The following is a 25,590-nucleotide window of genomic DNA, read 5'->3' as shown; positions in this document are numbered from 1 at the left end:
TCCAGATCTTTAAGCACATTCTCATTGTCTCAGGTTAATGCAGGCACACTTGGTAGTGTTTCTCTGTTTGCTGCTTACTCAGGCATATTCTCCCCAGTGTGATTATTAAAGTTCTTGTCCAATCAACAAACTGGGTCCCCTTCATGCTTGATGTGCACCAGGAATTTCCTCAGTTTAATTTTTCCCCCATTGCTGTAAGGACACTACTGTCCTTTTCCTCAGGAGAGTGGGAGAAAAAAAAGCGAAAACCTATAAATGAAACTACTATCGGCTATTGTCACTAACTATGGAGCTGGCTAGTGCTACCTCAAAGTGCCTTTTTAAGGTACCTGTGGGCTTCTCAGCTATAAGAGTTCATCCTTCCTCCTACGCTGTGGGCTCTCATGTAGTACCTATGGTTTTTGGCACCAACAAGCCTGCCCTTCAGGGGCCAACTTCTACTGAACTTGCTAAAACCGTACATGGAGATAAGTGCAAAAAATTTTTAAAAGCCTGCATTTTGAGTCTTTCCATCTGAACCTGGGTCCTTAGTGACATTACCTGGTCCAATGGATGCATTTATGGAGAAAGAATCTAGAGTGTATCCGGAGGAAAAGTCCTCAGCTGGAGAAAGGGAGGCAGGTGGAGGATTCCCGAACCTCTCTTTTATTTTATTTTTTTATTTAGTCATTTATTTAGCCTGTCCTCCCAAAGGAGCCCAGAATGGGTTACATGAGAACATTCATAGTATGGATAAGACAAATTTTAGTGAGACATACAGACTTTACAGCATGGACAAAAGGGTTTAGATTACAGCAATTACAGTATAGACATATAGGGTGGTTTAAATTGCAGCATTATCAGTGTGGATATACTTGGAGGTAAAATATCTTATTTGCAGGTGGGTGCATCTTTGTTGTCAGAGAATGTGGTAGTAATTCAGTTTGTCCCTGGAAGTGCAAAGTCAGCTGGTACAACCACAGCTCTATACTGCATTGTCAGGTGCGACTGGAAGAGCATGTGAGTAAGTTCTGCTTTCCTTCTGCGAGGCAGGAGAAGAACCCGCAGCATGAGTGAGGCAGAAAGAAACACCGCTAGTCTTGGCAACTGTTGACTTACTGTAGTCAGAAGATGAAACCCTGGGTTTGACTGCTGCTCAAGGAACTTTAGGGAACTATAAGTAGTGAAAAGTTGGGTCTCAGCCAATGCTGACCCTTTTGTTAAGACCTTCTGTTTTCAACCTGGAGACCATTTGGGAAGCAATTTCATCTTTGCAAGTCTCTTTGGGGACTCAAATACAAACATTATTGTCCATTGTAGTGTAATGCAAGGGCTGGTGTGGCAGGGATTTTTAGGGCAGCAGAAGAGTGTCGCTTCTGTTCTGTGGGGGGGTGGCGGGGTGTTGTATTTTCTGCAGGGCTGTTGTGATACAGCAGAGAGAATGCCATCTCTAGCAGTCTCTGACACTGACCAGCACCCCTGAAGCAGTCGCTTATTTTTGTCACCAAAAACCAAAGCCGCTTTTTAAAAATGGCTCAGCATTTTTTAAGAATCCACCAGAGGGCTCATTTCAATGCTGAAAAGCCCATTCATACTGAAATTTTGTGAAACCATTTTGAATTTGATTTTTTGGGAACAAATGCTATTTTTTCATGAACCAAGCACTATTTTTTTTTTTTTGTTGTTGTTAAATTATTTATTGAAAATTTTAAACATACAAATTATGAAGCATACAAATATAAACCAAGACAAACCAACTGTTTTTACATGACTCTTTGAAACAAGGCCAACAAAGTGCAAGAGAAAAAGAGTACTAGAAGCTCCCCCACACCACCACCCCAACCCAGGTCCTGGATGCGAAGCAAAAGAAAAAAAAAAAAATTGGTGCAAAGAAATACAAACAACAACCCCTCCGGGCAGTTCAGTCAATATACGGCTTCCACCGCAGCACAAATGGGCCTAATCTATGATGCTTGAAGGCGGTCAATTTGGACATATGAAAAACATAGTCCATTTTATTGACCACTTGGGCTTGCGATGGAATCGTATCCTGACGCCATGCAGTCGCCAATACCAGACATACCACCGTGACCGCTGTCGCAATAATCAGAGAGAACTTGGAAGGGACTTCAATTGGGGTCAGATTCAAGAGGGCACATCCTAACTCTTTAGCCATGATCACCTCACAGACATCTGATAAGAGAGAGAACACCATATCCCAAAAGGGACCCACCTTTGGGCAAGACCATCAGATATGTTCAAATGTGCCCCGAGCCCCACACTGTCTCCAACACTCATCAGGAATATTAGGATTAATCCTATGTAATCTGTCAGGCATATAATACCAGTGGTACAAGATCTTGTACCCATTTTCCACCAGATTTGAACCAAGCACTATTGAACTGTGAAAGCCTTGTGAAAGTGACTTGTGATTGGATTAGTTTCCTAAAGAAAGAAAGTTTGTTTTTTCTCATTTTTCATTCAGTGGAAATTTTTGCAATGCTTATTTGGACTGTTGTGTCAGAATTATTTGAAGCAATGAAAGACTGTTTTGTTCTTTAACTGAAAACCAATTCTTGGGGTTTATATTATCGTGTTGCCCTGAAAATAAGCTTTAGCAGGATTTTCGGGGTAGGTCTTAATATAAGCCCTACCCCCAGGATTCACCGGCATTTCCCCTTCCCTCCCTCCCATCCCTTATGCAGCAGAATCCTTGAACAAGCACCGCTCCACCCCCCCGAGCATCTGCCCCCACCACACAGCCGAATCCCCATCCGAACCCCGCTGACCACGAGCGAGCCCTAATACATACCTCCCTAAGCAGCGGCGGGCTGGCAAGCTTGCTTCAGTCTTGTCCGCCCGTGAATTCACTCTTCCGCATTACTGATGATGTCATCAGTAATGGGGTTGTAATCTAGCCATGTTAATATAAATGGGAATAATTCATAATTTTTGATGAGCCCACTAGGGACAGAGAAAATAGTTACATATAATATATATGAAAACCGCTTTGTATCTCAATATATAAAATCCATGGCCCTTTTTAAGCTTACCTGGTAAATCCAAAAGAAAACCTCTGAACACCAAAAATTTTGTCATCTTTAATTTTATGTTTTAATAATACTGAAGTCTACAGGACATACAACTTCATTTTTATATTTGAAAATTCTTTTGTTTTTTATGGAAAATCATAATTACTCTTATCCCATGACAAGCAGGCAGCATATTTTTACATATGGGTGACATCATCCACGGAGCCCCGGTACAGACAGCTGCACTAGAAAATTTGTGACTGACACATGTACGAGTGCCTTCCTGCCTGACATAGGCACATGCTTCTCAGTTCTTAGTTTTCCATGGAGCTATGAAGTCATGTGTGAAACGGTCTCTGTTTTATTTTGCCTTCCTGCTCGCGCGTTCACTGATTTTTTTCTTCTTCTTGTATAACATAAATTTTTTAAAAAGTTTACTTTTTTCTTTATCCTCTCTGGAGCGAGCCGCGACACCGCAGATACCGGCATCCAAGCCATAGGTGTCTGTGCAGGCTTTTAAAGAGAAGCTCAATGTTCTCTTAATTGGAGTTTGGGGATATATTCCAACATGTCAGCTCCTCTGGTACAGGCCCAGCCTGAGCATCACCCCATGCGAGATGCAGGTATCACCAGTGCCTCATCGGTACCGTGTCAATCTTGGCACCGATCATTATCATCATCATCATCATCATCATCACCGAGTCATGCTTCCAGACACCGTTCTTCAAGGTACCAGTCTCCTTCTACAAAGCATTGATCTTCAAGGTATCGATCCCCCTCTCCAAGTCGTCAATACACAAGAAACCTCATTCTTCTGAAAATCGCTCCAGTCACTCCAGGCATTCATCTCCACATCTTCCTTCCACTAATTCTGGCAAACATTCTTCAGAATCCAGGCATATTTCTCCCACGCACTCAGACAAGAGTAAGAAGTCTGTCTCGCCTACTCCATCAGACCGATACGGAACCAAACGCCGGTACCGTTCTCCTTCAATTTCTGTAGATTCAGACCTTTGTCTCGATTCTACCCATGGCGCTTCTCAATATTCTACAGAAGCTTATGATTCTCAGGCAGATTATTCTCCTCACACCACTTCTCATAGAGAACCTTCTCCTTCTGAGCCGATTTCATTTACTCAATTTATCAGGCAGATGAATAAAGACATGGCTGTAAAATTGGCAGCAGACTCCAAGTATTCAGAGGAGTTGATAGAAACTATGGACTACAAACATCCTCCTAAGGAGCTTCTTAAGCTTCCATTACATGATATTTTAAAGGAAACTTTCCGAAAAAAATTAAGAATCTCCTTTCTCTGTTCCGGCTGCTCCTCGAAAGCTTGATTCTCAGTACAAAATTATTCCCCTTCCTGGTTAAACCACAACTCTTGCATAAATCTCTAGTTGTGGAATCTACTCTCAAAAAATCTACTCCTTCTAAACTCTATGCTACTGTTCTTCCAGGACAAGAAGGTCGGACGATGGACAGATTTGAGAAACATCTCTACCAGAATTCCATGCTGGTTAATAGTCATCAGTTACAATTTTTATTTTACTTGTTACCTTAAATATTGGGTAAAATAAATGTCAGACTATTACAAGTATCTTCCATCTCAGAGGAAGTCAGAGATCCAGCACATGTTGAATATTCTCACTCAACTCAGACAGCATATGGTACAATACTCATCCAATGCCATTGAGCTGTCTTCTCAAGTTTCTGCAATGTCTGTGGCCATGAGGAGGCTTGCATGGCTTAGGATAGCGGATATGGATGCAAATATTCCCTGCCTTGGTGATGAACGTTTTGGGGACACTATTGAAAATGCAACTTTAAAACTTTCAGAGCATGAAAAGTTTTTCAATTCACTAATCAGACCTAAACCTAAATTCTCTGCCTCTAAATCTTTCAGTTCACTTACATCTGAGCCATGTCATCAAGTACATATTTTAATTCTTCATGCACAACACAAAAATTCTCAATAACTCACTCCCAGTATTTGAGTGTGAGTGCAATTAAATCACTAATGTCTTTAGGGATCCTCAGACTACTACTCGAGCAGCCTAGCTCGCAACGGTCCAAATCCTCATAAGTCCTAGTGACAATAATTTTAGTGATTATTTTTCATTTAAGTTATATTTTACTCTTTAATTTATTTTAATTAAGTTATATTAACTGTATAAATATTACTTAGCTTTTCTCAATTCGTTCCCCTTGCTGACGCGTTTTGAAATTCTTTATCAAGGTCGGAGATACTACAAGAAAGAAAAACTGAATTAAAATCTCTAAAAGGACTACAAAATAAATTCACAGTAAAAAGTTAGAAAAACAGTATGCTTACCATGAACATAATCAGTCTGCAAGACTATTGATTAACAGCCACCATAGCGCCAAAATGGCTGCGGCGTCTTACCTCACATAGAAATAGGAAACCCCTCCTGCATCATTAGCCCTGACAGCTTGGTATCGGGCTGACTTCACCTGACCTTCAGTTTTCTCAACCTGTCAGGGACATCTTGAATGCTTCCAGAAAATCAGCCACAAGACAATGTTATACTAAAAAATGGACTTGGTTTTCTGCTTGGTGCAATCTTCATCATCAGAAGCCGCAATCCACCTCCTTGTCTTCGATTCTGGATTATCTTTTCCATTTATCCCAGTCTGGCCTCAAATCCACCTCTATTACAGTCCCATCTCAGTGCAATTGCTGATTTTCCTCAACCATTAGATGGAAAGCCTATCTCTCTGCCCATCCTGTGGTTTCCAAATTTATGAAAGGACTGTTTAATGTCAAACCACCTTTCAAACCACCTCCAGTAGTTTGGGATCTTAATGTTGTACTTGCTAAACTGATGAAGTCTCCATTTGAACCAATGTCTATGGCTCATCTTAAATACCTCACTTGGCAGAGTCAGCGAACTTCAAGCCTTGGTAGCAGATCCACCATTTACAGTATTCCATCATAATAAGGTTGTACTCCACACCCATTCGAAGTTCTTACCCATAGTTGTTACTGAGTTTCATCTCAATCAATCGATTGTTCTTCCAGTATTTTTTCCCAAGCCTCATTCTCATACTGGAGAAACAGCTCTTCACACTCTGGATTTGCAGATAAGCAATGGCCTACTATTTACAAAGGACTAAATCGCATAGAGCCTCTCCACAACTTTTTGTTTCCTTTTGTCCAAACAAGTTGGGGTATCTTGTTTTCAAGAGGACAATGTCCAACTGGTTGGCTGCTTGCATCTCGTTTTGTTATGCTCAGGCTGGGCTGCAACTGGAGGGTCATGTCACGGCCTACAAAGTTCGATCCATGGCAGCTTCAGTAGCTTTCCTACGTTCTACTCCTATAGATGAAATATGCTAAGCTGCTACTTGGTCCTCGGTTCACACTTTCACTTCTCATTACTGTCTGGAGTCCAGACGTGATGGACATTTCGGCCAATCAGTATAACAAAATTTATTTTCCTAATAGCCCGTTCTCCCACCATCTCATTTCTGGTTAGCATGAAGGTCACCCATATGTGAGAATATGCTGCCTGCTTATCCTGGGATTAAACACAGTTACTTACCGTAAAAGGTGTTATCCAGGGACAGCAGGCATATATTCTTACAACCCACCCACCTCCCCTGGTTGGATTCTTAGATGGCTATCTGAACTGAGGAGCAAGCACCTACGTCGGGAGGTAAAGCACTCGTGCATGAGCAGTGTGATCAGTCACAAACTTTCTAAAAGTAAGAGCGCATTAGCAGCTGTCTGCACCGGGATTATGTGAATGAAGTCACCCATAAGTGAGAATGTTTGCAACAAATTTCTAGAAGGCTCGGGATTTTGCATAGCTCCTGGAGAACTCTGTCTCGGCTCTGGGTGGTTATCTGGTATCTCTTTTTCTAGTGCAGATGAAGTGATCCTGAAGCCAGCAGGAATACAGCTAACTGTGGAGTATCTAGAGGAAAACAGTTTCAGTGTTCCCATCCTTGTTCTCAAGAAAGATGGGCTTGGCATGACCCTGCCTTCTTCCACCTTCTCTATCAGTGATGTTGAGCACTATGTGGGTAAGAGTGGCTTCAGTGTCTTCACTTCTGTGATTTCCTAGTTAATAGTGACTCCAGTGACTTTGTTACTCTTTATTTACTCTCTTTCCCCCATGCTTATAAAAGCTACTTCTCTCCCACAAAGGAGGACTTCTTAATACAGACAGGCAAAGAGCTGAGCAGGTATAAAAGCCCTGTTGTTGCCTTTTGACAACTCTGTTCTGGTTTTTCCCAAGTGCTGAAAGTGTTGGAGCTCTGTCCCAAAATATCTTATCACCTTGGGTTTATGGGTGGAGGAGGAGGGAACATGAAGTGCATAAAGTCTTTTCTGTTATGTCCCTTCCAGATTCCATACTCTAAGTGTTCAATCCCGTCCTGCAAATCCGTGAATTGCAGAAATCCAAACACTTTTTTGAGCATGTGCTCCTCTTACCTTAGACAGTTGGTTAGAGCCCCCTACAGTTTCAGTTTCTGCAAGCAATCTGTGCAAAAGTCTTGATCAGCTCTGCATCTTTTTCCTTTTTTTTTTTCACTTAGAGTTTGTTGTTTTCAGTGGCTTCAGTGCCGTGAGACTCTTATGTAGTGTCCTCTACTGGTGCAAAGGACAAAGTCAAAGACCTTGGAGTATTTGGGTTGTGTGTTTCTTCCCGAGCTATGCAGATAGAAACTTCAGGAGCTAATTAGAAATCTGGCTCTTCCAGTTCCTTCATCCTAGCATTATTTACAGTTGCTGGGGTCCGTGTCGGCCTTCCTGGTAGTGGCCCCTGGGCCAAAACGCACATGTGCCCTCTACAGGAGTCTCTCCTCTTTTGGTGGTCTTCACAGCGTCATCCCCTGGACGGAACCAGTTTGCAGCAGTCTCCGCTGGTGACTTCATGGGCAGGCTCTCAGCCCATGGCAAACCTCTTTGGCCATGGAATGGTTCACTCATAACGGATGCCAGCCTGTTGGGCTGGAATGCTCTCTGCAGGGACTGCTTCATTCAGGGGCAGCAAACTACCATGTCAGAATCATTGGTCAATTGATCGTCTGGAGCTTCAGGCTATTCGTCTGTCGTTTTCCCGCTATCCTGTCCCCTTTGGCAGGGAAACAGGTGCACGTGTTCTCCAACAATGCCTTGGTGGTGGCGTATGCGAATCGTTAAGGGGGCACTAGAAGCGCTCCTTTAGGCTAGAAAGCTCGCATACTGTTTCGCTGGCTGATGTTATATCTCCTGTCTCTCTCTGCAGTGCATGTGGCCAGAGTCAAAACCATACAGTCAGACTTCCTCAGTTGACAAGTCCTGGACCTGGAAGAATGGTCCCTCTTGCGAAGAGCGTTCCATATTATCGTGCAGCGCTGCGGCCCACCATAGCTGGACTCGATGGCTTCAGCCAGGACTTCGTAGCTCAGGCACTTCTTCAGTCAAAGAGCAGAGTGTGGAAGTTTAGGTCTGGATGCCTTGGTTCTGCCCTGGCTGACTCATGACCTCCTTTATTTGTTTCCTTTGTGGGCTCTGTTTGGTTGATTCATCGTCTGGATAACGTTGCATCCCAGCCTAGTGCTCCTAGTGGCTCCGGATTAGCCTCATCTTCCATGGTATGCAGATCTTGTCCGTCTTCAGTGGAACCAGAAGCGAAAGATCCCTCCTCTTCACGACCTTCTCAGTCGAGGTCCGATGCCTATGGAGACTCCATGTCGTGGTTATTCTGATGTGGTTGTCTACTTTGGCTTCTTATGCCAAAGCCTGGAAGGTGTTCCAACAGTGGTGTGCCAAGGACCCAGTAGAGCCTGAGCGAGCTCCCTTTCCTATGGTTCTGTCTTTTCTTCCAGCGGGCTTTGATATGGATTTAGCTGTGGTCTCCCTTAAGATTCAGGTAGAAGGCTTTTTGTGCTTCCAAGCATATAGGGCTCCCTGTTTGTTTACTACTCATTCCGATGTGACCAGGTTTCTGAGAGAGGCACTTCGCTTGCAACCTCTCTTGCATCTTTCTTTCCCTATATGGCATTTTAACCTCATCCTTCAGGGCCTTGTGAAGCCCCATTTGAGCCATTGAAGGATGCTTCTCTTCTGGATCTGACAATCAAGTCTGTCTTTCTGGTCACCATTGTCTCGGCATGGTGTGTTTCGGGGCTTCCGACTCTTTCATGCAGTGAACCCTTTCTACAGCTCATGGAAGTGGGGGTGGTTCTCTGTACAGTACCTTCTTTTCTATCAAAGGTAGTTTCTGATTTCCATGTCACTCAGGAGGTTTGTTTGCCTGCGTTTCACTTCACAGGATCGGTGCAAAAGGATCAGATCTTTTGTAAATTAGGCTCTACTGTCTGATCATCTCTTTGTCCTGACTTTTCCATCTTGGGCCAGGTAGGCTGGCTTCCAAGTCCTTGATCGCCCATTGAATTCATACGGCCATTTCTGCAACTTACATCACCCGTGGTAGGAAACCGTCAGTTTCTCTTAAGGCCCCACTCGACTAGACGTGTTGCTTCCTAGTGGGCAGAGTCTCGTGCAATTCATCCAGATGAAATTTGCAGGGCGACTACTTGGTCCTCTCGTCATACCTTTACCCAGATTTACCGAGTGGATGTAGCGGCTTACTCTGATGCTGTTTTTGGGACCTCGGTGTTGTGGGCAGGCTCTTCTGTCCCGCCCTAGACACTGCCATTGCTTTGGTACATCATCTAGAGTGTGGAATTCGGAAGGGATGTAACAGAATGGAAGATTAGGTTTTTAATTCGATAATCTTTCTGTTAGTCCCTGTAGGATTCTATATGACCCACCCTCTCTGTGCAAGCTCCGTTGTTTTGGAATCGCCTACATTTCTTTTTGCCTCAGTTATTCTCCTTGCAGGCTTTGGGTCTTCCAACAAATTGACAGATCCTGGGGACAGTGCGCTCTTCTGTGAGTATGCATCGTGCCGATTACTGTTTCACATGGGCGCTCGTTGCACACAGCAGGTTAGTTCTACATTGTTCCTCAATGTCTTTTCTGTGTTGTATTTTGCCTGTTTATTACTTGTTTTTATATATTTTGCAGAGCTGATCTTAAGAGAAATTGTTTATTGCTGGGGAGGTTCCCCTGTGCCCCCTTATTTGACATGCATTGTTTCTGGTATGGTTGCTTGGCTTTGGGACTGAACTGTAGGGGGCTTTAACTCACTCTCTAAGGTAGGAGGAGCACATGCTCAAAAAAGTATTTGGATTTCTGCAACTCCTGGATTACGGGAAGGGAATGAACACCTAGAGTATGGAATCTTACAGGGTCTAACAGAAAGATGATTATCGAAGGTAAAAAACCTAATCCTCCATTAAAAGACACTTTGCTTCTTCTACTGATACATTTCCTTTTTATCTTTCCAGGAGCAGAGAAGGAGATTGATGTTATTGATGTCACGCGGCAAGCAGACTGTAAGATGCGCCTGGGAAACTTTGTCAAGTACTACAACAGCCCGAAAAGGGAAAAAATTCTGAATGTCATCAGCCTAGAATTCTCAGAAACCAGGTGCTTTGGATGTTTTGGAAGGAAAAGCTATAGTACAGAGGGCATGCCTAGAAAACTTGGGGAAGGATATGACTGAAGGGCAAGCTTAGAGCCAGCACTGATCAGAGTAAAGACTAGGTAATGCCTGTGATCCTGTGGAGAATAACAGAGCTAGCTGGAGGTGATTGCTTTTTAATGTAGCCTTGTGGGGGAGAGATGGAAGTCTAACCGTTCTTTGCCTCACTTCTCTTCCCCCGTCCACCTTAGACTCTCTAACCTGGTGGAGACCCCTAAGCTTGTGCGGAAGCTGTCATGGGTTGAGAACTTGTGGCCTGAGGAGTCTGTCTTTGAGCGTCCCAACGTTCAGAAGTATTGTCTCATGGGGGTGAAAGACAGCTACACTGACTTCCACATTGATTTTGGGGGTACTTCTGTCTGGTACCATGTGCTCTGGGTAGGTGGTCTTTGCATGTGTGTGATGGAAAACCCCCTGTAAAGAAAATCCCACTGGTACTCATCACTTCTCTGCTCATTCTAGGGTGAGAAAATCTTCTACCTGATCCGTCCCTCTGCTGCCAACCTTGCCTTATTTGAACGCTGGAGCAGCTCCTCCAATCAGAATGAGATGTTTTTTGGGGACCAGGTGGACAAGTGCTACAGGTGTCCAGTGAAGCAGGGTCAGACACTCTTCATCCCCACTGGTATGGAAGCAGATTCAAATCTAATCTCTCGATGTTTCCCTTTGGTGTCCCCTGTCTAATTTCTAGGTGAATCACTGACATGATCTGATCTACCAGCAGGGTCAGTGCAACCTGGTAAACATGGCAGGGGGGCACCAACCTTTAGAGGACACCAGAAACTGCCATAAGCCAAACACTGCCTTTACCTGTTGTACTGGCTCTCACATTTCATGGCCTGTGCTGATCTGCCTTCCTGTTACTGCTACCACTGGTACTTAACTCAACCTCTGGGCCCTCCGACAGCAACAACAGGAAATATGCATTAGAGAGGGTAGGACTAAGGAAGGTTTTCAGGAGCTGAAAACACATGGGCTTGAAGTGTTTTGATTAATGCTACTGCTGTTGGTGGACACACAGTTGAGTGGAGATGCCAGTAGTGGCAGACAGTAGCAGCAACCGGAATTCAGGTAGCATGCAGAAGGATACTGGGCTGGGGGGAGTTAGGTGTGAGAGAAATATCAGACTGTAGGTGGGGAACAGATGGGAGGGAGAGACAGATACTGGCCCAGGGAGGGAGATAACTGGATTGAACAGGAAGTGAGACGAGAGACACTGGACATGAAGAGAAATAAATGGACAGGAACACAGAAGGGCAAAGCTGAATGGAGGAGAAGAGGAAAGGTGAAATGTACATTAATGGAGGGGAGGGGAAGGAAAGACAGGGAGGAGATGTGTATAGTTGGGAGGGGATGGGAAGAGAGGGAGGAAATGCTACACACACATGGAGGGGGAAGGGAAGATAAAGGAGGGGGAGGGAAATGCTTTTCGTTGATGGAGGTGAGGGAAAGAGAGGATAGGGAGATGCTTCACATGAATGGAAGGAGGAAAAACTAAATAGATTTATGAAGGAGACAGAGAAATAAAAGAAAGCTGAACATGAAAGATCTGTGCCAAAGATGAATGTAGAGTACAGTGTGAAGAAGAAAGGAGGAGAGAAAATAAAGAGCAAATAGACAGGAATCCTTGAAAACAAAGTTAAGAACACAGGCAGGAATACGAACTATAGACTGGGAACAAGAGGATTAGAAAACGCAAATCAGTAGACAACAAAGGTAGGAAAATGATTTTATTTTCAGTTTAGTAATTGAAATACATCAGTTTTGAGAATTTACATCTGCTGTGTTTATATTTTGTCCTGTACAGAAATGCATTTCTTTCTATTGTATCTGGAGTATGGTGTCGTGGGCTTCAGAATAATTTTGTCTACATTAGTACTTTCCATTTATGGTCACTTATCCCGTATTTGAAGAGGAGCTATCTGAGTACTGCATGTGTGACCAAAGCCAGGTGTTCTGGTGGTGATTAATATCGACATACATTGGTCAGTGTTTTTGGGACCTCATTAAGAAGATACTTAATCGGCTCTCCCTCAGCCTTTCTGAGTCCAAAGCAGCCTTAATTTAAAATGTAACAAAGACCTTTGTAGTGAGATATAGAATTAGCCAGCATGAGTTGCAGGAATGTGTAAGGAATGGGGGTGTATAAGAATCAGGATGTGTGGGAATTAGAGTAGGATTAGTGAGAAGAATTTGGTATATGTGTATGGGTTTATTAAATGTGTAAGGTTTGGGGGGGTATTTGCAGGATGTGTGGAGAGGGAGAAAGTGCAGTGTGGTTAGGGAAGCATATATAGTAGATAGAGATGTTTTTATTTAAGGTTCATGATGTGATGAATATTGTTCTATTGCTAACAAAACGTGTTTGTACAGCGCTGCATGCATCTGGTAGTGCTATAGAAATTAGTAGTAGTAGTAGTAGTAATTGAGAATGATGTATGTACCCAATTAGATCACTAATTTTGTTAACAAGAAGGCACAAAAAACTAAGTTGTACCCTTTTGTTAAACCTTTTAATTAAATAGTTGCATCAAATGAACAGAGTTGGTAAAGGAGTTTGGTGAAAAAGGGTGTGTTTAACATGAACATAAGAATAGCCTTACTGGGTCAGACCAATGGTCCATCTAGCCCAGTATCCCGTCTTCGCAGAGGCCAATCCAAGTACCTGGCAAAAACCCAAATAGTAGCAGCATTCCATAATACCATCACATAGCTGTCTCAACAGCAGACTATGAACCTTTCCTCCAGGAACTTGTCCAAACCTTTTTTAAAACAACTACATTAACACTTCTTACCACATCCTCTGGCAATTCATTCCAGAGCTTAACTCTGTAACTTTGAGTGTCCCCTGGTCTTTGTAAATCTTGATGCAGTAAAAAATTGATCCATTTGTACCCATTCTACACCACTCAGGATTTTGTAAACTTCAGTCATATCTCCCCTTAGCCGTCTCTTTTCCAAGCTGAAGAGCCCTAACCTCTTTAGTCTTTCCTCATACGAGAGGAGTTCTATCCCCTTTATCATCTTGGTTGCTCTTCTTTGAACTTTTTCTAATGCCCATGATATCTCTTTTGAGATAAGGAGACCAGAACTGAATGCAATACTCAAGATGAGGTCGCACCATTGAGCAATATAGAGGCATTATAACATTCTTAGTCTCGTTAACTATCCCTTTTCTAATAATTCCTAGAATCCTGTTTGCCTTCATGGCTGCCACCACACACTGAGTGGAAGGCTTCAGCGTATTGTCTACGATGACACCCAGATTCTTTTCTTGAACACTGACCCCCAAGGTGGTCCCTAGCATCTGATAACTATGATTTGGATTATTCTTCCCAATGTGCATCACTTTGCATTTGTACACATTAAATTTCATCTGCCATTTGGACGCCCAGTCTTCCAATTTCCTAAGATCTTCCTGCAGTTTTTCACAGTCTGCATGTGTTTTAACAACTTTGAACAGTTTAGTGTCATCTGCAAATTTAATCATCTCACTCATCATTCCAATTTTCAGATAATTTATAAATAAGTTAAATAGTACCAGTCTCAGCACAGATCCCTGCGGCATGCCACTATTTACCCTTCTCCACTGAGAAAAATGTTCATTCAATCCTACCCTCTGTTTTCTGTCTGATAATCAGTTCTTAATCCACAATTGAACATTGCCTCCTCTCCCATGACTCTTTAATTTCCTCAGGAGCCTCTCTTGAGGAACTTTGTCAAAAGCCTTCTGGAAATCTAGATACACTACATCAACTGGCTCGCCTTTATCCACATGTTTATTCACACCTTCAAAGAAGTCAAGCAGATTGGTGAGGCAAGAGCTCCCTCAGCTGAACTCATGCTGACACTGTAATTAAATCATGTTTGGCTACATGTTCCACAATTTTATTTTTTATAATTGTTTGCAGTATTTTGCCCGGCACCAAGGTCAGGCTTACCGGTCTGTAATTTCCTGAATCTCCCCTGGAACCCTTTTTAAAAATCGGCGTAACATTGGCCACCCTCCAATCTTCAGGTACTACAGATGATTTTAACGACAGGTTACAGATCACTAACAGCAGATCAGCAATTTCATTTTTGAGTTCTTTCAGTACCCTGGGATGTATACCATCCGGTCCAGGTGATTTATCACTCTTTAACTTGTCAATTTGGTTTAGTACGTGTTCCAGGTTCACTGAGATTTCTTCCAATTCCTCCGCCTCATCACCCTTGAAAACCATTTTCGGTTCAGGTACATTTCTTAATCTTCTTCCATAAAGACTGAAGCAAATAATTTATTCAGTCTCTCTGCTATAGCTTTATCCTCCCTGAGCGCATCTTTTGCTCCTTGATCATCTAAAGGTCCCACGGATTTCCTCACAGGTTTTTTTTGCTTTAGATGTACATTTAAAAAAAAAAAAAATTGTTACTATGAGTTTTTACCTCTCATTTTCTCTTCTTTCCACCATTGTTAATACAGTGGTACCTTGATTTTTGAGCATAAGTGCCAGAAGCATGCTCGTAATCTAAAGCACTCATATATCAAAGCGAATTTCCCCATAGGAAATAATGGAAACTTGGACAATTCGTTCCACATCCCAAAAACTTTAATAGAAAATACAGTACTGTACGTACTTGTAGTGCAAGATCTCACTCATTTCAAACATACACTACACTGCGGGTGAATTGGGCATGATGCTTTTATTACATTCAGCCGCGCTCAGCGTTAGATGTACGTATGTTGTGCGCACTTGAACTGCAGGTGTATGTATTACATTCAGATGCGATCAGTGATGCGACATGCATATATTGTGCGTATCTGACATGACGCACATATATGTGCTTGTACTGCAAAACAATGCTCGTTTATAGAGCTAAAATTTAAAAAATGTTTCGCTCGTCTTGCAAAACACTCGTAAACCACGTTACTCGCTCTCCAAGGTTTGACTACGTGGAATACATCTGGCCTTCACTTCCACGATGGCATTTTTTAACAACCTCCATACCTGGTTTACACTTCTGACCTTTGTCACAAAACCTTTTAACTTCTTTTTAACCATTTTCCTCATTTTATCCTAATCACCTTTATGAAAATTAAATGCCGCTACAGTAGATTTCTTTAGCGAGTTCACTCCATTTATTAGTTCAAATTTGATCATGTTAATCATTGTTTCCCAACGGGCCCAACACAGTTACCTCCCATACTATGTCCTGCATTCCACTAAGGACCAAATCTAAAATAGCTCCCCCTCTTGTCGGTTCCCAGACCAGTTGATCCAAGGAGCAGTCATTTATGATGTCTAGGAATTTTACCTCCCTAGCACTATTACTATTGAAGGAAGAGGGCACTGATTTATAGTTTGCAGGGGGCACCAGAAATCCTTGTACCAGGTACATGTCTGTCACACCATATTATATCCCTAGCTTATCCTTGATTTTGTGGTTTTTCATGGCAACTCGGTGATAAATGGATGAGTGTTTTTTAGCCTTTATATGAAGGTATAAAATCTTCACTACTCATGCATGATTATTTCAATACTGCCATGGCTTCCCCAGATCCTTTTTGTCCAACAGAACCCCTTGCTGACTTTGTCTATATTGTTACATCTGTCTAGAGTGGATGCAAAAGATGTTTCAGCTCTCAGCCACAAAACCTCAGTTAAGAGTTTTTATTGGAGAATTTCTTAGCATTTTCTAATTTCTATGTTGATTTTGCTCATGTTTTTCCCCCCTGATTGAGTCATTATCAGTGAGCCACATGACCAAATTTCTCCGAAAGATTTTACAGGAAAATGTCTTCATTCTTATTCATCCTGCTAAAGCAGTCCAGACTGATGCATTATGCCATCCTACCACAGATGGAGGCAGAGACCTGATCTTTTGGTGACATCAGTATAAGGAATGGTACAGCCTGGAACTATCCAGTACTTCTCTGTCTCTAGCAGATGGTGCAGGTGGTCTTTAGCAGCAGAATTTCTTTTTTGCATCTGAGTCCCTAGGGCCTTTCTACAACCTGTGGTCCTATGGTTGGTCCCTGGTCAAGGAGATTTAAACTTATAGACCTTGACCTTGATTGAGCAGGAAGTGGTCTCTTCTTGAGTCCCAAGCTCTGATCTGCAGGTCCTATCTTGGTAAGACTGCATCTGACTGCAATTATAAGGGATCACTTTCAGCAATTAATGTAGTAGGGCTTCTTCCAACTTGGAATCTTTTGTCTGCTAATATTTTAAAAACCAAAGTAAAGAGATTGAGAAGCTGAGTTGGGGAATCCTGATGTTGCAGAGACCTAGCGGCTTGATGAGTTAAAGATCCAAACTGAAGTCTGTTTTGTGCTTGTCCGACAAGCTCCTCATGGTTGTCATCAGCGTTTCTAGCTATCTGGTTGCAGTTCGTCCTCTTCACCTGGTTCCTTTAATCCTTCCAAACATGATACCCTTCTCCTTCTGACGGTGCGATCAAAATAAGACAGCTATAACTCCATCATGTGGTCTTCAAGTGACATAGCTGGTTTGATCGTCTTCATAATCAATTTATTAGTTCTTCTAGTGGTCCTTGACACTTATACAATCCTTCTCCAACAACAAAGTTCAAAAGAGTTAATCTTTTTTCTGCCTTAGTTCTGTAGAGTCCAAATTTCACATAAATAATTGACCCAGGTAGTGTATCTTAACAGCATTTCCTAAGGGGAACCATTGGGTTTTGGTTAATGATCTCATTTCTTGGACTATTAAGTGATTGCTTGTATATTTGGAAGCAACCAGTAAGTTTCATAGTCAGACTTTTTTGAAATTACATATTTGAGTATTTGCTGATTACTGTTAATGCAAGAATATTGTTTTTTTTTTTTTAATTTTACTCTGTGTAAAGGAAAGGCATCATCTAAAGCAGTGGTCTTCACTAATTTTTAAGCTGGGGCTGTTTTGGGTCTAAGAGGACTGAAGGAAAGTCAACAAATATCTTCTGTCTAGGGCCATGACACCAACCAATGCTTTTTCTAATACATACTTTAGTTGTTGACTCCCACTAACTACGAATCTGCAGAAGGGTGTCACTTTAAGATCTTGAACTCCTCTCCTTCTGCAGTGGGGAATAGCTTCCTCTTCATTTTTTTCCCTTCTGCATGCGAACTCGGAAGATGTAGTCTGATCTCTTCTTTATTTTATTTTCAGGCCTTTTTTGAAAAAAAAAAAAAAATTATTTATGGCTTCGGTGCTTGGAGGTCCCTTTCATAGGCTTACTCCGCTGGGGAAAGGATGCAATCCCACATGGGTGGACTGCTACTCTCAGGCCAATCTCTTCAGAGTACCTGTGGAGCCAGCCAGCTTGGTGTTCCTTAGAAGCTTGGGGTCCATTCCTCTGATTTTATCAGAGGCTTGAGAACAGGCTCCTGAGTAAGAACCCTCTGGGTATCAGGGAGCCAGTTGCATAGTTTCTCTCCCCTGTCATTTCGTGAGGAATTTTGGGAGTGGGTGTCCATGGTCGATGTCCGTTCAACCAGCAGCCAGAAGATTTCCATCTATGGTCGAGTTTCTGACAATCTCTGAGGCAGAAATTCTTTCCTTTCAGGCAGGATGCTACATGCTGACAGGGACCAGAAGTCACAGTAAGTACTCCCATCATTCCTTAGGGGCAACTTCAGGGGGTCTGAAAATTTCTGAGGTTAGGATTAGGTTCCTCCTTCTCCAAAACCCAAAAATCTCTATTTTTTATTTTTTGGGGAGAGTGTGGTGCGGTGGTTAAAACTCCAGCCTCACACCTGAGGTTGTGAGTTCAAACCTACGCTGCTCCTTGTGACCCTGGGCAAGTCACTTAATTCCCCCATTGCCCCATGCCGGCTCTGTGATGTAAAAAAAATAAATAAAAAAGACTTTTCCTCTCTCTTTTCCTAGTTCACGCCTGCTCTCTAACACCAGCTCTGGCAGGATACACTTTTCAAATCTGACATATTGTAATCACAAAACAGAAAATTAAATTATTTTTTTCTACCTTTTGTTGTCTAGTCATTATTCAAATCATGTTGTCCTAGGCTCTGGTTGTCTTCTGATAACTCGCTTGCCAGGGTCTCCTTCTTTCTTCTTCTCTTCCCTCCCCCGGAGGTCTGGCATCTTTACTTTTTTTTGTCTCCATCCCCACAGCTGCAGCAATGGACCCCACCATCCCCAGATCCAAAATCTCTTCTTTTCTCAACTACCCCCCTATCCAGTATCTATCCCCCCACACCATCCCCCCCTTCTCTCACTCCATGTACTTCTAACCCAGGGCCCCCCCCCCCCACAGGCCTTCATGTTCCCCCTTCTTTGCAGCGTCCTCCAGCTTACCCCCTGGCCTCCCGGTCTTAGTTTAAGCTAATTATGGCAGCCTGCAGAGAGGATCTCCGTTGCTGTAGCAATCCTAGCAGGCTGCCATCGGCCTCTGCAGCACATTCCTACTGCCGCAGTCCCGCCCCTCCTCTGACATCAGGGGCAGGATCGCAGCAAAGGGAACATGCTGCGGAGGACGACGGCAGCCTGCAAGGATCGCTACAGCACCAGCGATCCTCTCTACAGGCTGCCAAAATTAGCTGAAGGTAAGACTGGGAGGCCAGGGGGGAAGCTGGAGATGCTACAAAGAGCACCTAAGCTCTGCAGCACATCCCGACTGCCCCGAGGGGCCCCCTAAAGCAGGGGCAGTGGATGGCCAGCAAGAGACCTGATCGAATCGGACAGCATTCTGTTTCCAGCGGGCCAGCTTAAAGTTACATTTTTTAATTGTCTGGCAGGCCAAATTTTATTACACTGCGGGCCAGATTTGTCCCGTGGGCCAGAGTTTTACATCTCTACATTGAAGCTTGATGTCCATCAGTCCTCCACCTCACAGTGCTCTGTTATGTGTGGCACTAATGCACAGATGACTTTTTTTTCCTGCTCATCCAGAAATCACCTTGATCACTGACCAATGGGTGTCACCTGAAAGCTCTTTAAAGGTGGCCTTAGCTATGTCTAGGCTCTATCAAATGACTCTGGATTTCCAGCAGCTATGTGCACAACCTAAGGTGGACGCTGCAGTAGCACGTGACCAAACACATCTCCCTTCCCAGTGAAGGTGGAGTGATAGAGAAGGGTCTCAGAACTGTAAGGTGGACATGATCCTTAAAAGATAGTTTGAAGCTCTGGCTTTTGGTATCAGAGCTGCAGCAGCTGCCTCCTTTGTGGCAAGGGCCTGTCATATAAGATTGCGGACCAGTCCCTTGGAGCTTGGAGACGCCTGTCCCTACATGTTTAAGGAGGGAGTAGATTATGTGGCCGATGCTCCACCCTGTTAAGTTCAATCTATTTGTACCATCTTTTAATCCACTCTGTTAAGTTCAATCTATTTGTACCATCTTTTAATCTTTGTAAACCGCATAGAACTTCATGGTCCTGCGGTATATAAACTGTTGTTATTATTATTATTATTTATGACATCATTAGTGTCCTGAGTAAGGTTGTGGCTTACTCTGTTTCTGCCCACTGATGCTCTGGATTAAACAATGAGTGGGCAGCTCTGCCTCCAAAGCCACTCTCAGCAGATTATCCTTAAAGGGAACAGATGCTTTTTGGCAAAGGGCTGGACGACTTCAAGGCCAGTGTAGCCTCTAGGAGATCCTGTTAATTTTCCTCTGGTTATTCATCGCAGAGTTCCTTTCAGGGGTCCAGACAGAGATTTGGCAGTTACAGGTACCAGCAGCCTGTGGGTTCCTGTGGTGGCTCGGCCTCTAAAAAGCAACAATGGTTCTCCGCGGAGATGTCGGAACTCGTGAAACAGAAGAAAAGAGCATTTGTATCCTACAAACAATCAGAAAGACTAGAAGCTAAAGAAGACTATCTGGCGAAATCTAGAACTGTCAAAACAGCAGTCAGAGATGCCAAACTTCAGATGGAAGAGAATCTAGCAAAGAATATCAAAAAAGGGGATAAATCCTTTTTCAGGTATGTTAGTGACAGAAAAAGGAACACAGATGAGATAGTGTGCCTTAGGAAACCTGACGGTAGAATCAGACTCCGATAAAGCCGAACTACTCAATGAATACTTCTGCTCAGTCTTTACCTGCGAGGCGCCGGGATCCAGTCCACAGCTGCAGGCAAGGGAGAGCTCAAACGACCTGTTCCGGAATTTTGAATTTACCACGGCAGCGTCTACCAAGAACTATCAAGGCTCAAAGTGAACAAAGCCATGGGACTGGATAAACTACATCCCAGAGTATTTAGGGAGATGAGAGATGTCCTTGCGGAACCGTTAGCTGCACTCTTCAATCTTTCCCTGAGTACAGGAAGAGTCCCATTGGACTGGAAAACAGCTAACGTCATTCCGCTGCACAAAAAGGGATGCAGGACAGAGGCTGAAAATTGCAGACCGGTAAGTCTCACATCGATAGTGTGTAAACTTAAGGAAACGTTGATTAAACACAAATTAGATACGTTCCTAAACGATGAGAGACTAAGGGATCCCCACCAACATGGATTTACAAAGGGAAGGTCTTGCCAATCCAATCTGATCAGTTTCTTTGACTGGATAACAAAAAAGCTAGATATGGGAGAGTCCCTGAATATCGTGTACTTGGACTTTAGTAAGGCTTTTGACAGTGTCCCACACCGTAGGTTATTGAACAAGATGAGTTAGTTGGGATTAGGGGAAACATTGACAGCATGGGTTAAAGACTGGCTCAGCGGCAGACTTCAGAGGGTAGTGGTAAATGGTACTCTCTCCGAAACGTCGGAAGTGATCAGTGGAGTGCCACAGGGCTCGGTCTTGGGTCCCATCCTATTTAATATCTTTGTACAAGACCTGCCTCACGGACTTCGAGGTAAAATTGCATTATTTGTCGATGATGCTAAACTGTGCAACATAGTGGGCAAAAGTACAATGCCCGACAATATGATGCAGGACCTACTCTTACTGGAACAATGGTCTGCAACTTGGTAACTGAGTTTTAATGCCAAGAAATGTAAAGTTATGCACCTTGGCAGCAGAAATCCATGCAGTATTTACACTTTGAATGGTGAGACCTTAACAAGAACTGCTGCAGAATGGGACCTAGTGAAGATATGAAGACTGCCAATCAAGTAGAGAAAGCTTCATCCAAGGCTAGGCAAATGCTGGGATGCATCCGAAGAAGTTTTGTCAGCTGGAAGCCCGAAGTTGTAATGCCATTGTACAGGTCCAAGGTGAGACCTCATCTGAAATATTGTGTTCAATTTTGGAGGCCACATTATCTGTGCCGAGAGTGGAGTCGGTTCAGCGAATGGCCACCAGGATGGTCTCAGGACTCAAGGATCTCCCATATGAGGAATTTATCCCAGGACAAGCAGGCAGCATATTCTTGACTGATGGGTGACGGCACCGACGGAGCCCCGGTACGGACAATTTTAGAGTGATTGCACTCTAAGAACTTGGAAAGTTCTAGCAGGCCGCACCGCGCACGCGCGAGTGCCTTCCCGCCCAACGGAGGCGCGCGGTCCCCAGTTTCTTAGTTTCCGCGGAGCTAAGAAGACGCACTTTCAACGGCTGTTGAAAACTTTTTTCTCATTCGCCTTCCCGCTCGCATAAACCTTTTCGGAATTTGTATTTCCCTTTTTTCTTTTCTTTTTAAAAAAAAAAAAAATTCTCTTTTTTTTTCCCTCTCTTTTTCGGGTTCACCCCGGCGGGGCCTGCTGCCACCATCGAGGCCTCGGCCTTCGATTTGGCAGAAGCCGTTTTCACGTTCATGCCCCCCCAACCCGGTTTTAAGAAGTGCCAGCGGTGCGCAAGGCCCATTTCCCTCACTGACCCGCACAACTGGTGCTTACAGTGCCTGGGTCCTGACCATCGGGCGTCCACCTGCACCCGCTGTGCCACTCTAAAAAAGAGAACATTAAAAAACCGCCAGATCCAACAGCAACTTTTATTTGGTACCGAGATGTCGGATTCGGCGGCACCGGTCCCGACTTCGGCCCCGACGCAGTCGGCACCTACCTCATCGACGCCACGCGACACCGTGCCGGTGTCGCATCCCTCAGGTAAGCCGGCTAAGAAGCCTTCCCCGCTGGAGCGTCCTCCAGTCTCAGTGGCAGCGAGCCCAATCCTGCCGACCTCGAGGCGCCCGCAGAAGCGCTCCGCTCCGATTGAGGTTAGCCCTTCGACCTCAGGTTCCTCTTCGGAGTGTAGAGCGGCACCAAAGGTACCGCAGAAGAAAAAAGCGGTACCGGTGCCTTCGCTGGACGAGCGAATTGCCGCCGTCCTGCAAGTACAGCTCAAAGAGCAATTGCAGCAGCTCCTGCCTGCTCTTCTGACACCGAGCCTTCCAGTCCCAGTCCGGTCTGAGCTACCGGTACCGGCAGTGGAACAGCCTCTTTTATCGGCATCCACTTTGTCGGTACCGGTACAAACAGCTTCCTCGGTATCCATGCCAGTTTTAGCTCCGGAACCGAGGTCTTTACACCAGGCGGTGCAAACTTTGGCACCGGCACGCCCGATGACATCTCCCGGTACCGTTTCTCAGAGGTCTGGTAAGTCGACTCACAAAACTCGACACTTAGAACCCTCCACACCGGAGTCACGGGACTGTAGCTTTCAAGTGAGGGACCCTGATCTTTGGGGTGATTCAGAGGAGCCTTTCCTCTCTGAGGGAGAGTGTTCGTCAGGGGACGAGGATCCTTCTGGTTTAGATCCATCCTCCAAACCTGATGCAACTTCTTTCACCTCTTTTCTCAAAGAGATGTGCGACTCTCTCTCTATTCCCTTGGAGGCTGAATCCAAAAAGTCCAAGGCATTTCTCGATGCACTGGACTTTGACCAGCCTCCAAGGGAATTTCTCAAACTGCCTCTCCATGATATTTTGCGAGAGACTTTTTACAAAAATCTGGAGACACCCTTGACCATCCCAGGAGCTCCCCGCAAACTGGACTCCTTATATAAGGTCATACCTATTCCGGGCTTTGACAAACCACAACTCCCTCATGAATCATTGTTGGTGGAATCCACTCTAAAGAAATCCACGGGGGCTAGTGTGTACGCTTCTGTCCCTCCTGGCAGAGAAGGTAAGGCCATGGATAAGTTTGGCAAGAGGTTGTATCAAAATGCGATGCTGATCAACCGTCATCATTACCAATACAAGGTGCTACCCTTCGGTCTTGCCTCCTCTCCAAGAGTGTTCACCAAATGTCTGATTGTGGTAGCTGCTTTTCTACGCTCTCACCACCTTCAGGTGTTTCCTTACCTGGACGATTGGTTGATAAAGGCCAATTCTTCTCAGACAGTACTCCAGGCCACCCACCAAACCATCCTGTTTCTTCGACTTCTGGGGTTCGAGATCAATCTACCCAAATCTCATCTCATCCCCACTCAGAGACTTCAATTCATTGGAGCGGTGCTGGACACAGTCCTGATGAGAGCGTTCCTGCCGTCCAACCGTCTTCAAACTCTTCAATCTCTATGTCAGCAGGTACTTCCACAACGTTCCATCTCTGCCAAGCAAATGATGATACTCTTGGGTCACATGGCCTCTACAGTCCATGTCACACCCTTCGCACGTCTTCACCTGCGCACTCCTCAATGGACCCTAGCTACCCAGTGGTCCCAAGCGATGGATCCTTGCTCACGACACATATCTGTGACATCATCTCTGCGTCAGTCTCTACAATGGTGGTTGATATCCTCAAATCTCTCCAGAGGTCTTCTGTTCCATCTACCTCCTCATCAACTTGTCATCACCACCGATGCCTCCCCTTATGCCTGGGGAGCTCATTTGAACGAGTTCCAAACTCAAGGACTTTGGACAGCCCAGGAAATGAAACATCACATCAATTTCCTGGAACTCAGAGCGATGTTTTATGCTCTCAAGGCCTTCCAGCATCTTCTCTTTCCTCAAGTCCTCCTGCTATGCACAGACAATCAAGTTGCAATGTACTACATCAACAAACAGGGTGGGACAGGCTCTCGCCTCTTGTGCCAGGAAGCCCAGAAGATTTGGGCTTGGGCCACAGATCACCAATTGTTCCTGAAGGCTGTCTACATTCAGGGAGAGCAGAATTCTTTAGCGGACAAACTCAGCAGAATTCTTCAACCTCACGAGTGGACACTCGATCCTTTGACTCTTCAATCAATCTTCACTCAGTGGGGCACTCCTCAGATAGACCTTTTTGCAGCTCCTCACAATCACCAGCTGCCCCTCTTCTGCTCCAGACTCTACACTCCCCAACGTCTGGCAGCAGATGCATTTCTTCTGGATTGGTCCAATCTGTTCCTCTATGCTTTCCCTCCTCTGCCTCTCATGTTACGAACCTTGTTCAAGATCAAGAGGGAACGAGCCACCATGATTCTGATTGCTCCACGGTGGCCCAGGCAACATTGGTTCTCCCTTCTACTTCAGCTCAGTTCCAGGGAACCTATTCTTCTTCCACTGTTTCCTTCTCTGCTTACGCAGCATCAGGAGACCCTTCTGCATCCCTACTTCCAGTCTCTGCACCTGACAGCTTGATATCTCTCGGGCTGACTTCACATGATTCTCTTCTGTCTCAGCCAGTTCGTTCCATTCTGGATGCTTCTAGAAAACCGGCCACTTTGCAGTGCTACCATCAGAAGTGGACTCGATTTTCTTCCTGGTGTCTTATCCATCATCATAATCCCACTTCCCTGGCAGTGGAGACTTTGTTGGATTATCTTCTTTCTTTGTCTGACTCTGGTCTCAAGTCTACCTCCATCAGAGTCCACCTCAGTGCTATTGCTGCTTTTCATGAACCAGTCCATGGAAAACTCCTTTCAGCTCATCCCTTGGTCTCCAGATTCATGCGAGGTCTTTTTAATGTGAAACCACCTCTTAAACCTCCCACTGTAATCTGGGATCTTAATGTGGTTCTCTCCGCCTTAATGAAGCCTCCGTTTGAACCTTTGGCCACGGCTTCTTTCAAGTTTCTCACTTGGAAGGTTCTCTTCCTTATTGCTCTCACCTCTGCCAGGAGGGTCAGTGAGCTCCACACACTAGTTTCTGATCCACCTTTTACAGTCTTTCATCATGACAAGGTGGTTCTGCGTACAC

The 25,590-nt window shown here is 44.4% G+C and overlaps 1 protein-coding gene across 1 annotated transcript in view; it reads left to right on the top strand.

The window, feature by feature from the left end:
* The window catches only part of PHF8 (PHD finger protein 8), a 280,408-nt gene that overhangs the window by 89,926 nt on the left and 164,892 nt on the right, over nucleotides 1-25,590 (top strand). Inside the window, exons 5-8 of the mRNA XM_033921914.1 lie at nucleotides 6,902-7,062; nucleotides 10,381-10,522; nucleotides 10,769-10,955; nucleotides 11,040-11,202. Coding sequence (XP_033777805.1) covers nucleotides 6,902-7,062; nucleotides 10,381-10,522; nucleotides 10,769-10,955; nucleotides 11,040-11,202 — 653 coding nt within the window. The remainder of the gene's footprint in view (nucleotides 1-6,901; nucleotides 7,063-10,380; nucleotides 10,523-10,768; nucleotides 10,956-11,039; nucleotides 11,203-25,590) is intronic.

The sequence above is a fragment of the Geotrypetes seraphini genome, chromosome 1, assembly GCF_902459505.1.
Source record: "Geotrypetes seraphini chromosome 1, aGeoSer1.1, whole genome shotgun sequence".
In the NCBI taxonomy this organism is placed as follows: domain Eukaryota; kingdom Metazoa; phylum Chordata; class Amphibia; order Gymnophiona; family Dermophiidae; genus Geotrypetes; species Geotrypetes seraphini.
Note: the sequence above shows the minus strand (reverse complement) of the source record. Positions and strands in the feature narration are given on the sequence as shown.